This window comes from Acanthisitta chloris, unplaced genomic scaffold (assembly GCF_000695815.1).
Source record: "Acanthisitta chloris isolate BGI_N310 unplaced genomic scaffold, ASM69581v1 scaffold9687, whole genome shotgun sequence".
In the NCBI taxonomy this organism is placed as follows: domain Eukaryota; kingdom Metazoa; phylum Chordata; class Aves; order Passeriformes; family Acanthisittidae; genus Acanthisitta; species Acanthisitta chloris.
In genome coordinates, this window is record NW_008682017.1 from 2331 (window position 1) to 16331 (window position 14001).

General features: G+C 54.1%; 1 protein-coding gene across 1 annotated transcript; it reads left to right on the forward strand.

The window, feature by feature from the left end:
• Nucleotides 1-9928: 9928 nt before the first annotated feature.
• On the forward strand, nt 9929-13115 carry LOC103805674 (leucine zipper putative tumor suppressor 1-like). Its single transcript, XM_009078332.1, is given in 4 exon segments — nt 9929-10216; nt 10219-10281; nt 10950-11771; nt 12450-13115. Coding segments are annotated over 4 exon segments (1839 nt in total).
• The last annotated feature ends 886 nt before the right edge of the window (nt 13116-14001 follow it).

The window sequence follows — 14001 nt, forward strand, 5'->3', positions numbered from 1 at the left end:
CTCACTGCACCAAGAGAAGTCCCTCTGGAGCAGGAAGGCTCAGCCTGCTGGGTGAGAAATTCCCAGGCTGTTTCTGGGAAGCCTTAAATGTGTTCAGACATGGCCATTTCCTGAGTTTGGGGAGCAAAATCCAGGGGAAGGGGCTGCACAGGCAGTGCTGGGATTGGTGCAGAGCTGCAGGAGCATGTGCTGACCCCCCAGGTCCTCTCAGCATTAGCATTCCCAGTCAGACCTTCCTCTTCCTCACAGGCAGAAGTTTTCCTCCCGAGATAAAAGATCTCCCTGGGTCTCCTTGCAGCAGTACAAGGCCTCTGTGGAATGCAGCTCCTTCCAGCAGAGGGAAGCAGTGCTTGTGCACACTCTCCTCCATGGATGAGAGGATTTTTAATCCTTTATTGAAGAGCTTCATCTCCTGAGCCTCTGACTTCTGGAGACTGGAGCAGCTCTCCCCAGTGGGCACTGGCAGTGCTCAGTCAGAGAGACAGATGATGCAGCTGGCAGGTTTCTTCCCTCTCCCTGGAAGAAGCCTCCACACTGTCCACCCAGTGATGACAAGAGCTGTTGCCATCAGTGATGCTTTCTCAGCTTCTCCAGGTTTCCTAGATGCAGAGCTATGGATTTGGCCACTTGCCTATGTAAAGATAACCCTGTCAGAGGCTCCAGCTCAGGATGCAGGTTGGAAAGTACATTGAGGTGTTTAATTGCCCATTTTTTTTGTGAGCATCAGCCAGAACTGCCCCAGTAGATGTTCTCCAACATCCAAGTGGCTCAGTTTGGTTTTTTAACCAATTCAATGACGTCTCTGTAAGGCAGTTAGGGATGATCTCCTTTAAAGCTTAATTGAATATTCCTTGCAACTTTGATATACATTTCTCTTTGGAGAGAATTGCTCTATTTGGCAGCCAGGCATTAAAGGGGTGGTTTGCACCACGGGCCAAGTTTGGAAAATAGAGGAGGAGGAAAATAGGAAGTGAGAACTGAATTGGCCTTTTCTTTTTTCTTTGATGCTGCTGCTGCTGCACTGAAGCCTGGCTGAGCAGGGCTAGGGATGTGACACTCTGGAAAGAGAGAGAGGGAGCTGAAGGATGAGAAGACAGAGGCAGCAGATGCTTTTCCCAGCAAGGACTGAGACTGGCTTTTCATCAACCTGCAGCAGTTGCCTTTGCTCAGCTTCCACTTGACTGAGCATCAGGCAGAGGATGAAAGTACCTGACATTTAGACAAGCCACAGTGTAACTGGTACCACAGACAGGGAAGGGCAGCACAGAATTGATGCTCAGCTTGGTTTTGGAGCTCAGTGTTGTGAAGTCAAGCAAAGATTTGACATGGAGTTTAGTTTGCTGGAAGATCTGTATATAGGTCCTACCTCAGGGAAGTTCTTTCTCTGATAGTTTTCCTAAGGCTAAGGGCAGAGATTGAGGGTTTCAGCTGCTGCCAGGGTTAGTTATTTCCCCTCCTTGTTTCTTAGACAGTCTCCAGCCCATGACTTTAGGAATATGCCCCAAAGCAGCCCTAGCTCAGCCCCTGGCTGCTCATGTCCTCATCTCCTGGCCATCCCCCGTGAGCAAAGAGCAAGGGAGAGCAGACAGTGGTCTGTTCACCCTGACAGTGCTCATGCTGCATCTGAACCCAATCAGGCTGAGAGAGAACAGCACAAATTTGCTTTATGGTCCCCAGATACAGCAAGGAGCAGAGAGGAGACCCAGCAGGGCATCCTGAGCACCTACACCACAGCCAGGGGAGGTGAGCTGGGCAGTGTGGCCATCAGAAGCATGAAGGCAATGCCAGTCATGCTCCAGGCTGCTTTTCCGCTGCTTGGGAGAGGAGGAGAGACAATAAAAGGCAAGAAGATTGCAACTAGAGCCCTGTCTCCATGGCAGCCTGCAGCACCACTTCTAAATTTTCCCTGTACATGGAGAGGATGCTTCTCCCCTGAGTGTTCTTGGGGAGCTTTGCAGCAGAAAGAGCCTTAGTCCAGGTGTTTGCTGGTGGTTGGGGAGGTTGGTGACTTGTGGAAGAAACCCTTGGTGCTACCATCATGTCATAACGCGGGGGAGATGAGCTTGCTGTCCCCTGTTACTGCCTTATCCATCATTAGGGGGATGCAGGAGGACACGTGCACAGCCTGTGGAAGCAGAAAGCTGGGAGGAAAAGTATTTTAGGGCTCATCTCAAGTTACATGAAGTTCTTCCTATTTTTAGCTGGACAGACAAAGCCTTCCTATCAATTAAACCCCAGGGAAAGCGTGTGGGAGCTGTGTAGGACACCAAACCTGACCAGTCTGGCTGCTCTGCCCTTAGCACTGGGCACAGACCTCAATGCTGCACAGGCAGGCAAAAAAAAAGACACAGCTCCCAACCACCCAGGAGCCACCTGCAGCATGTACAGAGCTGCCTAAAGTAAGCCAGTCCCTTGCAAGCAGCTCTTGGGGCTGCTCCCCCCTGGCAGCCAGGCAGATTGTGTTTGCAGGGTCGGAAATAGAGGCGAGAGAAGAGGCCTCGCGGCTGCAAGTGAAAGCCAAGCTCAGCTGTCACCCACCCCAGCACCACCTGCCAGCCCAGACGGCTCCCAAAATAACCAGCCCTTAGGGGGGTGAGGGCAGGAGAACTCATTCCACACCTGCCAGCCCCGTGGGGACAGGACCTTCTGCAAAGTGTTCCCTGCAAATGGGTCTCTCCCCTCAACAGGATGCAAAAAAAGCCTCCCCAAATCTTGCCCTGTTCACAGAGAGGTCCTGGCTGAGTGGGTGCTGGGGGAAGGTGCTGTGACACGATGGGATTGTGGCTGTTTGCCATGGAGTGATGATCCTGGCACGGGAGGGTGTGAGTTGCCCAGTGTGGAGGTGGTGGTTGTTCCCTGGTGCCAATGCCAGTGTTCAGGTGTGCCCAACCAGTGCCCAAACCTGGGAAAAAGATAAAAGCATGAGCAGCATTTCTGAGTTCCCAATTAGCAGGGCTTTAATTGCAGTATTAGTTGCTCATTAGTGAGAAAAGCCAGATGCTTTGGGAGGAATTAAGTAAGCTGAAAAGATCTTTCTCTCCACCCCAGGAATATTTAAGTATGTCTCATACAAGTGTTTCCTTTGTACCAGGAGCATGACTGATATGACTTGTGTGGGTGCTGTGCTCAGCTGTTGAATCACTGATGAGCTCCAAATCCCTGTGACAGGAGGCTGCTGGCAGGAGCAGGAATAAAACTCAGGAGATCTGGGTGGCACAGGTAGGGTTTGACACGTGGTGAGAGAAGGTTGGGAGCTGCAGTTGAATTGAACCTGAAGCAGAAGGAGCATTTGGGCTCTGGTGTGATGGAGAGCTGGGAATGACACAGGTAGGACTGAGGCTTAGCTGCAGAAATGTGTGGCATCAGTTTTATTCCTGCCCCTACCCAGGCAGCCTTGGCTGGAGAGGAAGCACAAGGCACTGCACAAATGCAGATGTTGAGAGTCACAGGACTCTGCTGACACCAATGTGGGTTGAGCAATCGTCCCCAGGAGCCTCTCCCCACTCAGCCAGGGCTGCCCCATGGGCAAACACTGCCTTTCCCCATGGAGGGAGCAGTGTGGAAGGAGGCACAGCACAGCAGGTGTGGAGCTGATACCCTCGAAATCTCTCTCTGCCAATATGATTCATTCTTAGTGTGAGAAATTCCTTTTATTCCCCAACTGCCTTCCCCAAACATAGCTCAAACCAGTCACCTCAATGCCACCTACACTCTCACAGGGATGACTTCACCCTGCTCTCCCAGTAAAGCCACTTGTTGGCACATCCATGGTCAGGATTGGCACCTCCAGCGCTCCCTGGATGGAAGAGTTGTCCACAGCTCCTCCAAGCCCTTCCCAAAGCCACAGCTGAATTCAGCACTGATGTTTGGCTTTCCCAGCAGGGCAGGCAGGAGGGAGTGGGACATAAATGACCTTGCCCTGAGCTCCCCTCCCTGAGGAATTGGGTGCAGAGAAGCAGCGCTTGGTGCTCCCGATGGGCTTCGAAACACATTCAAATTGCCTTTTTTTGGGCCTTTTTTCCCTATTGAGCAATTGCACCTTCACCTCCAGGGCCTGCAGCAGGGTGAGCAGCTGCCAGGGGACACTGGCAGAGGCACAGCACAGTCTATGACTGCTGCACTGGCATGAAGCCCATCCAACCCCCTGCCAAAGCCTCTGCTGGCTCCTCTAACGAGCACCAGGCAGTGGGTGTGAATTCTCTCAGTGTTCATTGAAACAGCATTAAGTGTGATGGACTCCTGGGCCATTAGAGTGGATGTAACATGTAATTGAGGCTGGTTATTCTTCACTGGAGTGTCCTCCTTCACTAATGGCAAATCAGGGCAGAACACATGGCGTGTGCTTTGTGATGCCTGAGCTCAATTCACTCCCTGCCTCCGACCACAACGATCCCAATGAATGTCAATGAATGAGAGGGGACAATGAATGGGAGTGAATGAAAGCTCTGTCGGGGGGCCCTGAGCCTGCTCTGAGCCACAACTGAGCAGCACAAGGCTGGCGTCTGCCTGGCCAGGGGCTGAGCTCACCCCATTAGTGCAATTAGCATGATTATGGCTGGGAGAAGGTGGCTCTGCTGGTGGGGCTTTCCCTAATCTCAGAATCTTTAAGGCTGGAAAAGACCTCTGAGATCATCAAGTCCAACCTGTGACCTAAGACCATCATGTCAACTAGACCATGGCATTAAGTGCCACATCCAGTCTCTCCCTAAACAGCTCCAGGGATGGTAACTCCACCACCTCCCTGGGCAGCACATTTCAATGTCTAACCACCCTTTCTGGGAAGAAATGCTTCCTAATGTCCAACCTAAACCTCTCCTGGTACAGCTTAAAACTGTGTCCTCTCGTCCTGTGCCTTGTTCCCTGGGAGCAGAGCCTGACCCCACCTGGCTGCACCTCCTGCCAGGGAGTTGTAGACAGTGAGATGGTTCTCCCTGAGCCTCCTTTTCTCCAGGCTAGGCCCCTCCAGCTTCCTCAGCCTTTCTTCATAGGACTTCTGTTCCAGACTCTTCCCCAGCTTTGTTGCCCTTCTCTGGACATGCTCCAGCACCTCAATGTCCTTCAGCAGCCAAGCAAAACTTCTATTCTCCTTCTTTTACTGCTCACCATTTTCATTTCTTGCACGCTGTCCTTTAGCTTCTGGCTCAGCCTTGAGAGGCTCCCGCTGGAAGCTCAATCTTCCCACACAACAGGATGGTTTGCTCTTTACTCATGGGGCTCTGCTGTCATTTCTTTGGAGACCAAAAGGAGCATTTCTGGTGTCCCAAAGCCCCAAATCACTGTGTGACCCAGGGGCACATCACCTGGCAGGGATGAAGGGGAAGAGCATGGAGGATGCTCCCAGAGCCAGGAGCTTGGTAGCTGCTTCTGTATTATCCAAAAGGAGCAGGTTTTGGACAGTCTTGGCTCCAGCTGAGCACAGGGAGAGCAGGCAGAGTCAGAGCAGAGACAGCCCAGTGAGGGTCTGTCACCATCCTGGTGTTCATTAGTTTTTGGGGGTCCTGAAGTCATAACCTGGTTGTGATTGCAGCTCCCAAACTCATCTCAGGAGATTCCTACCACCCTCCAAGGTTTGCATGAAGCCATTCTCTTCATTAATGCATGTCAGATGCTCCAGGTAGCACATCCACAGGTTTTCACCATGGAAATACCCACATTTCCTCCCAGAGCCACATTTCTGGTGTCCCAAAGCCCCAAATCACTGTGTGACCCAGGGGCACATCACCTGGCAGGGATGAAGGGGAAGAGCAAGGAGGATGCTCCCAGAGCCAGGAGCTTGGCAGCTGCTTCTGTATTATCTGTGCATCTCCCAACAAACACCCAAATGTGTGGGAGCATCTGCACGGAGAGGATGAATAATAATTCAAGAGGGAAAAAGAGTAGGCGAGAGAGTGCAGAGAAGGAGGAAACTTTGGCATTCCGAGGGGTGAGAACAGGATCAGCAGGGAAGGAGTAACACTGCAAAGCCTGGAAGGAAACCGAAGATTCTTGCGAGGGTGACCTGTTTGGGGAAGGTGGAGGGAAATCTGCTGCCTGTGAATACTCAGCAGGGAAGAGGGAAAAGCTTCAAAGAACGGGAGATAAATGACATTCCTGCAGCCCATTGAGGAAGGAGGTGATGGGAGAGCCTCCCCCACGTGCAGGGAGGGATGACTGATCCGAGATGCCATTCATTTCCCCCTCTCTGCACAAGCAGGAGTGGGAGCATCCACGTGTTCAGCTCTGTGGGTTTAGCTCACACTGCCCCAGTGTTTACTGGAGGGGTCTGTCCCCCAGTACCACCCCTGGATCCCCACAACCACCCCGGGGGAGGGATGAGGGGGTCCCCAGAGGTCCCTTCCAGCCCTCTGTGGTTCACTGGGGTTTGTTAACAGCCCCTGGAAGGGTCGTGGAGCACAGACCCTGCCCCGGGGTCCGATGAGCTGTCACCCCCTGTGCCCTCCCAACAAAAGAGCCTTGATGGGCAGAGCCAGGGGAGAGCCTTGTGTCTTTTCTGCCTTTCTGTCCTCAGTAATTGGTGAGTGACAGGGCAAACCGTGGTGCAGAGGAATCACATTTAGCACCCAGAGCCAGGCAGGGCTGGGGCTGAGCTGGGGGAGGCTGCAGTGCTTGGAGGTGGGACAGAGCCAGGCTGGGGTGGTGGCATCGCTGGCACACACAGGGACACACAGCAGGCAATGTGCACCCACAGCCCAGCACAGGGGCAGCCCCACAAACCCCCCTGTGCTTCTCCAGCACCACTCCCCAGGGGCTGAATGCCCATTTGTACCTCCAGCCGTGGTACAACACTCCCCCAGGTGCTCCCCAACTCCAGCTGTGCACCCCACCTTGGGGAGGTGCTGGATTCACCATCCCTGGAGGTTTTCAAGCTGAGACTGGATGTGGCACTTAGTGCCATGGTCTAGTGACCACGGTAGGGTTGGACTCGATGGTCTTTGAGGTCTCTTCCAACCTGGTTGATTCTAGGATTCTATGGTTCTGTGATCTCCAGCTGTGCTGCCCAACTCCAGTTGTCTTCCCCACATCTCCATCTGTGCTCCCCAGTCATCCAGGTCCTCCCCATCTCCAGCTGTGCTCCCCTTCTCCAGATGTGCTCCTGGTCATCCAGGTGCTCCCCAACTCCAGCTGCGCTCCCCATCTCCAGCTGTGCTCCCCACAGCTGCCCAGGGACCATTCTCAGTCCCTGCACTCTTAGAATCACCTACCTTTATGGTTTTTTCCCTTTTCCATTCATTTGCTTTCCTTTCACACTGTGCAACCTGCCTGACCTGACCCAGCTGTGCCTGTTGCCAAGCTCACAAACCCCTTGAAAAATACATCCATCCATGCAGCTAAATCTCTGTGTACACAACAACTAGTTTTTGGTTGGCTCATCAAACCAAACTGGCTCTCTGTAGAGCCACATGGTCACTAGATGGGATGCAAGGGGCAATACAAGTGTGAGGCTGAACAAGGATGAGGAACAAGTCTGGTCCTCCTTTTTGGAGGTGTCCCAACGCTGGAGCAGAAACCTGTGCCCTCCCAGCTGTGCTGTCTCCAGCCTTTCTCTATCTGGCTGTCATTGTCTATGAATTCCAACTCCTCCATGGCTTTCAAAGTGTTCATTTTAAAATGGAAAGAGGGAAGGAGAAGGAAAAAGACTGGGCCCAACCCTCTCAGGCATGTGTGGGAGGGTTGGGATTGATTGAACCACCTCTTGCCAGGAGGCTGGAAAGTCCCAGCTCTCCCTTCCCACATTTCTCCCATCTTGTACAGACACCCAAAACACCAAGGACACATCTATCCAAGGGGACTGGTGCTCCTGCCATGGGGACAGCAAGCCTGGCATCCCTAGAGCTCCATGTCCCCTGCAATCTCTGTGCTCTGAGCCACCAAACCTGCCCCCAGCTCTGCCAGAGGTGTGTGCAGACACACAGAGGGGGGAAGTGAATCCACAGGTGTGTGTCAGTACACCTGTGCTCCTTCCCCTGCTTGCTGGCACGTGTTGAATGCTGTCTGAGGATGCTGCCACCGCACTTGGCAGCTCTGCTGCTGTGCCACTGCCTTCCCCCTCCTGCAGACACACACCCGGGAACACACTCAGCCTCCTGTGCCAATTATCCCCTTCCCTGCAGCGATTCCTCCCCCTCCATGCACATTGTGCCTCTTCCCTGTAAGAATGAATGAAGCCAAAGTCATCTATCACCCTTAGCATATCAGCAGCCAGGCAGCAGTTCAGACTTTGGTTCTTACTTACTTCTCTTAAGCTCCCAAAAATGGATTTAGGGATTAGAGAGGATAGTCTGTCTTTCTAGGGCTTTCCTTTGACACTTAATCAATCTGAGTCCTCGGGGCATGGAGAAAAGAGAACAAATGAAGCTGAGGGATGAGCATAGGTTGGTGTTACTCTGTTTGGGATGTGGAGGAGCTGTCAGTGCAGTGTGGGTAAGGCAGGACATAGCCAAGGATGGGCAAAAACCAGAGGAGTGACTGCCTAGAGCTCAAGGATGAGGCAGTGAGGATGTCCTGGCAGAGTGTTCCTGCACCCCCTCCACCACCCAACCCTTTCCCACTGCCAAGGGACACTTTTAACCCCTGGGATGTCTATTTGGGTGATGGGAGCTCAGCCTGGGGTAGCTCTGGGGAAGAGCTGGATCACACAGGGCCAAGACTGGAGGCTCTGAGCTATTCTGAGCACAGCAAGGAGCAGAAACGTTTCCCTCTCTCCTCATCCTGTGCAAATGGGATTTAGCTCATTTTGATCATGTGCCTTCCCACTTCTCCCTACCTCAGCCCTAATTACCTAATGGAAGGTGCATCTCCATTAGAGCCCTGACACTGGAGCCAAGTGTCACAGAGGCCTCAGGAGTTGGGATTTTGTTTTATATGTTTTCCCCCCATCACAAAGAGGATGAACACAGAGCTCTGCATACCTCTGATCCCTAATCACAACACTTAGCACACACACGAGGCCTCTTGTCCTCTGAAGTGCTGCACACACATTAAGCATAATTAAGCCTCACGGAGTTCCTTTTCAGGCAGGTTAAGAGGAGCTCTGAAAATTGGAGAGAAATCAGGGAGCGACAGGCTGATGCAGGAGAGGTTGTGACTGCAGCTCTCAGTGCCAACGTGTTTAGAATAGAATCATGGAATATCCTGAGCTGGAAGGGACCCACAAGGATCATTGAGTCCAATTCCTGTCCCTGCACAGGGCACCCCAACAATCCACCCTGGGGCTGAGAGCATTGGCCAAACACTCCTGGTGCTCTGTCAGCCTTGGGGCTGTGATCACTGCCCTGGGGAGCTGTTCAGTGCCCAAACACCTCTGGGGGAAGAACCTTTGCTTGATATCCAACCTCAACCTGTTCCAGTGCCCAAACACCTCTGGAGAAAGGATCTTGTTCTAATATCCAACTTAAGTCTATTCCAGTGCCCAAACACCCTCTGGGGAAAGAACCTTTGCTTGATACCCAACCTAACCCTGTTCCAGTGCCCAAACATCTCTGGGAGAAGAACCTTGTCCTGATATCCAACCTAACCCTGTCCCAGTGCCCAAACACCCTCTGGGGCAAGGACCTGGTTCTAATATCCAACTTAAATCTATTCCAGTGCCCAAACACCTCTGGGGGAAGAACCTTTCCCTAATATCCCTCCTACCCCTCCCCTGACACAGCTCCAGCTTTTCTCTTAGGTCCCGTGCCAGGTCACCCAAGAGCAGAGACCAGTGCTACTCTTTGGGAGGAGGTTGCAGACAAATTCTCCCCTATTTTCTCAGTTCACACCACCAAACCCACCCTGCCCGTGCTGCAGCATCTCACCCTCCTCCCAGGTGACTCCTGCTGACCTTTTCTCCCCGTGCCCAGGCTCGCCGCTCCCGGGCGCCGCGAGGGCTTTGCTATGAGCGCAGCCACCACCGCCTGGTCCTGCCGCCCGGACCCGAGCTGGGACCAGCATGGGCAGCGTCAGCAGCCTCATCTCCGGCCACAGCTTCCACAGCAAGCACTGCCGAGCCTCCCAGTACAAACTCCGCAAGTCATCCCACCTCAAGAAGCTCAACCGCTACTCGGACGGGTTACTGCGCTTCGGCTTCTCGCAGGATTCCAGCCACAAGTCCAGCTCCAAAAGCAGCAAGAATGAGGACTTCTTTTACATCAAGGTCAGCCAGAAAGCGCACGGCTCGCACCGGGCGGACTATACCTCCCTGGCCGGAGGGGAGCTGGGCACAGCTGGGGCCAGCGGCTTAGCTTGGAATTCGGGACGCACACGCCGCAGAAGCTGATGCCTTTCCCCAGCCAGCTGGAAGTGGTGAGGATGGGGAGGTGGTGGCCCCAGCTCTCCTGCTGGAACCCATCTGCACTCAAAAGTGGGTGCAGGTCCCATCACAGGGTTGTCCTGGTTGTGGTCTGTGCTGGGAAGTGGGAGGAGAGGGGCAGCAGGAGAGTGCTGGGGATGCTCTACCACCCTCTGCTTTCAGGAATTTGGATCATAGAATTTAGGGGTTGGGATGGATCTTATAGATCATTGAGTCCCAGCCCCGTGCCCTGGGCAGGGACAGCTCCCACCAGAGGAGGTTGCTCCAGGCTTCATCCACCCTGGAATGAACACTGCCAGGGTTCAGGGTGCCACATTACCACTTTTTCTACCTCATTCAACCTGGATGTGAACTTATAGAAGAATACCCCTTAAGATTTGCCCATTTGCCACATTACCCTCAGTAATATCATTTAAATTATGCAATATGATCCAAAATTATGCAATATGATCCAAAGGATTTGGCTGCTTTCATTTCCAAACATGCCCTTTGCCTCCCAACAGAGGCAGTTTTAGCCCTCAGCATCCTCCCAAGCTTTGAGCCCTTGAGGGAGCCCAGAGCTGTCCCACCACGGGGGTCTCATGCCTGGGGGCAGAAGGGATGGGGAGGAAGGGTGAAGTGGTGTGCTGTGTGCTGACAGGCTCTGCTCTCCCCTCCCCAGGCTGCAGAGAAGCCTCCTGCACGTCCCACAGCCTTCAAGCCGGTGCTGCCCCGCGCCGGCGCCGTCCTGCACTCCTCCCCAGAGAACGGGGGGCACCTGTCCCAGCAGCTGCACCCCCAGGAAAAAGCCAAGGAGCAGGAGCTGAAGCCAGTGCTGTACTCGGGTGGTCTGTCTGACTCAGGCAGGAACTCCATGTCCAGCCTCCCCACCCACAGCACCAGCAGCAGTTACCAGCTCGACCCCCTTGTCACACCCATGGGCCCCATCAGCCGCTTCGGGGGCTCAGCCCACAACATCTTGCAGTGTGCCATCATCCAGGACAGCAACATGATGAGCCTCAAGGCCATGTCCTTCTCTGATGGGGGCAACAAGATCCTCAACCCTGGCAAAGCCCCTCACCACCATGCCACGGAGAAAACCACTTGTATCCGCTCACCCATCTCCACAGATGAGTCCACCATCCAGGAGCTGGAGCAGAAGCTGCTGGAGAGGGAGGGAGAGCTGCAGGAGCTTCAGTCGAGCTTCGAGGAGAAGGAAATCAGCTCCTGCCAGATTTATGAAGAGAAGCAGAGGCGCTGCAAGGAGGAGCTCGAGGGCCTCAAGCAGAAGTGCAACAGCAAACTCAAGCAAACCTCGCAGAAAACCCAGCGGACGCAGCAAGTCCTTCACCTCCAGGTGTTCCAGCTGCAACAGGAGAAGCAGCAACTCCGGGAGGAGCTGGAGAACCTCATGAAGGAGCAAAACCTGCTGGAGACCAAGCTGAGGTCCTATGAGAAGGAGAAGACCAGCTTTGCCCCAGCGCTGGAGGAGACACAGTGGGAGGTAAGTGGCACTGGAGCACTGAGTGGCACCTCGAGCTGTCAGTGCTCAAAGCAAAGTGTGTGTGAGTGGCAGGTGACAGCTCCAGCACCAGCAATAAACCACACAGTCCTTCTCATCTCTCTACCTGCACCCCCAGAGGGTCCAAGGCTGTAGGAGAAGGTTGTTAAATTCAAGGAGAGCTGTAGTTTGTCACACAGAGGCTCTGTGAGCTGCAGTTGAGGTTCTCACTGCCCCTCTTAACCCCTTCCCAGCACCCAAGGAAACAACCACTGCATAAAACACCTCAGTCATTAGAGTAACTTGGCACTTCCAGCCTCCAGCACAGGCTTTTCCAGCCTCCTGCCCCAAAGGAGCAGTAAAACTGCCTTCCCACATGTAAATAGGAGCTACTTGGATTTGCCATGGTCATTTATTACAGAACAGTAAAACCTTCCACTCTCTGCTTAAGCTGAATTTACTCACTCAGTGGATATTACTGAATAAAGGCTGGTGAACTGCTGAAAATTCTGAAGTTTAACCAGAATTATTTGTAATATTAATCCTAAATAATAAGGCATAAATTGAATTCAGGGTCTCCACAGGCTGACCCCCAGCTGTGCCCAGCAAGGCTTGCACAGTGGGTGCCCTGGGCTTTCCCCCAAGATTCAGCACTACCTGAGCTGTTCCTCCCTCCCACAGGTGTGCCAGAAGTCTGGGGAGATCTCCCTCCTGAAGCAGCAGCTGAAGGAGTCCCAGACAGAGCTCAACAGCAAGACCACTGAGATCCTCAGCCTGAAGGCTCAGCTGAAGGAGGTGAGGCTGAAGATGGAAGGGCTGGAGATGAAGACCCAGGACCTGGAGTTGTCCCTACGCACCAAGGCCATGGAGCTGGAGGTGTGCGAGAACGAGCTCCAGCGCAAGAAGAACGAGTCGGAGCTGCTGAGGGAGAAGGTGAACCTGCTGGAGCAGGAGATCGTGGACCTGCGGACGGAGCTTGCCATCCTCAAGGAGCAGCTGAGCGAGGCCCGAGAGGGCACCAGGCCCTGTGCCATGGCAGATGATGCCCAAGCCCTGCAGGGAGAGGTGGAGAGGCTGAGGGCTGAGCTGAAGGCCGAGCGGGACAACAACGAGCAGATGACCTCTGGCTTCCAGCATGAGCGGCAGACGTGGAAGGAGGAGAAGGAGAAGGTGATTCACTACCAGAAGCAGCTGCAGCAGAGCTACCTGCACATGTACAAGAGGAACCAGAGCCTGGAGAAGATGCTGCAGCAACTCGCCGCGGGGGAGGACGGCAAGGAGCCCATTGAGCTGGAGATACCTGGCGCCGACGTCCCCTACGAGGACATCATCGCCACCGAGATCTGAGCCAGGCCAGCCCTCCCCTCCTGGCAGCTCGGGGCAGGTGTCTGTCCCAGGTGTGACACTCTGCCTGTGGCTCAGCCCTCGCCTTGTACAGTCCAGCTGAGCCATGTGTTTATCAGTGGAGCTGGAGGCCTCCCAGCCCCAGCCCCTCTCCCCCCGTGGTGGTGCTCTCCGTCGCCTGTCGTGTTACAGAGGTGAACAAGCAACTCGTGCCAATGGTGACGTGCCAGCAGCTCCCCCTGCCCTGGCAGCACCCCTTCTGCCCCTTGCAGGACTGAGGAGCCGGTGATGGGGGCAGCCAGGGAACAGGACTTCAGCAAATTACCTCCTGGTGGGTGACAAGAAGGTGCAGAATGCCCAAGGGATGCTTTGCTCCAGGCTCGGAGGGATCCCATGGTGGCACAGCTCCAGGGATGGGCACACCACAGTCCTTCCCACTGCTTTTGAAAGGAATCAGCCACAGCACATGTCCAGCTCCCTGGAGGAAGCACAATGCTGCTCTCACACCTCTCTTCTCCGTCAGTGCCGGTCCCAGGGCACTGTGGGACCAGAGTCACCTCCTGCCACTGGCACATCCACCTCTCCCCTCCTTCGGCTGCTGTAGTGCCTCAGGAAGGACTCTACATGCACACCCTCACCTTGTTACTGCCAACACCTGAGATCACCTGCCACTAAGGGCACAGCCCACCCTGCACCCACACTGCACAATCCTCCCCGTGGCATTCCCCACTCCGACCGACAAGCACTCAGTGTCCCTTTTCTCAGGCTGCCAGGCAGCAACTGGGTTGAAGAACTACCAGAAATCTCCCAACCACAGTCTGACCAAGGACTTGGGGTGATCGGTTGTGTTTGTCCTACGTTCTCGCTGCGACGTCCCTCCCGGGATCCT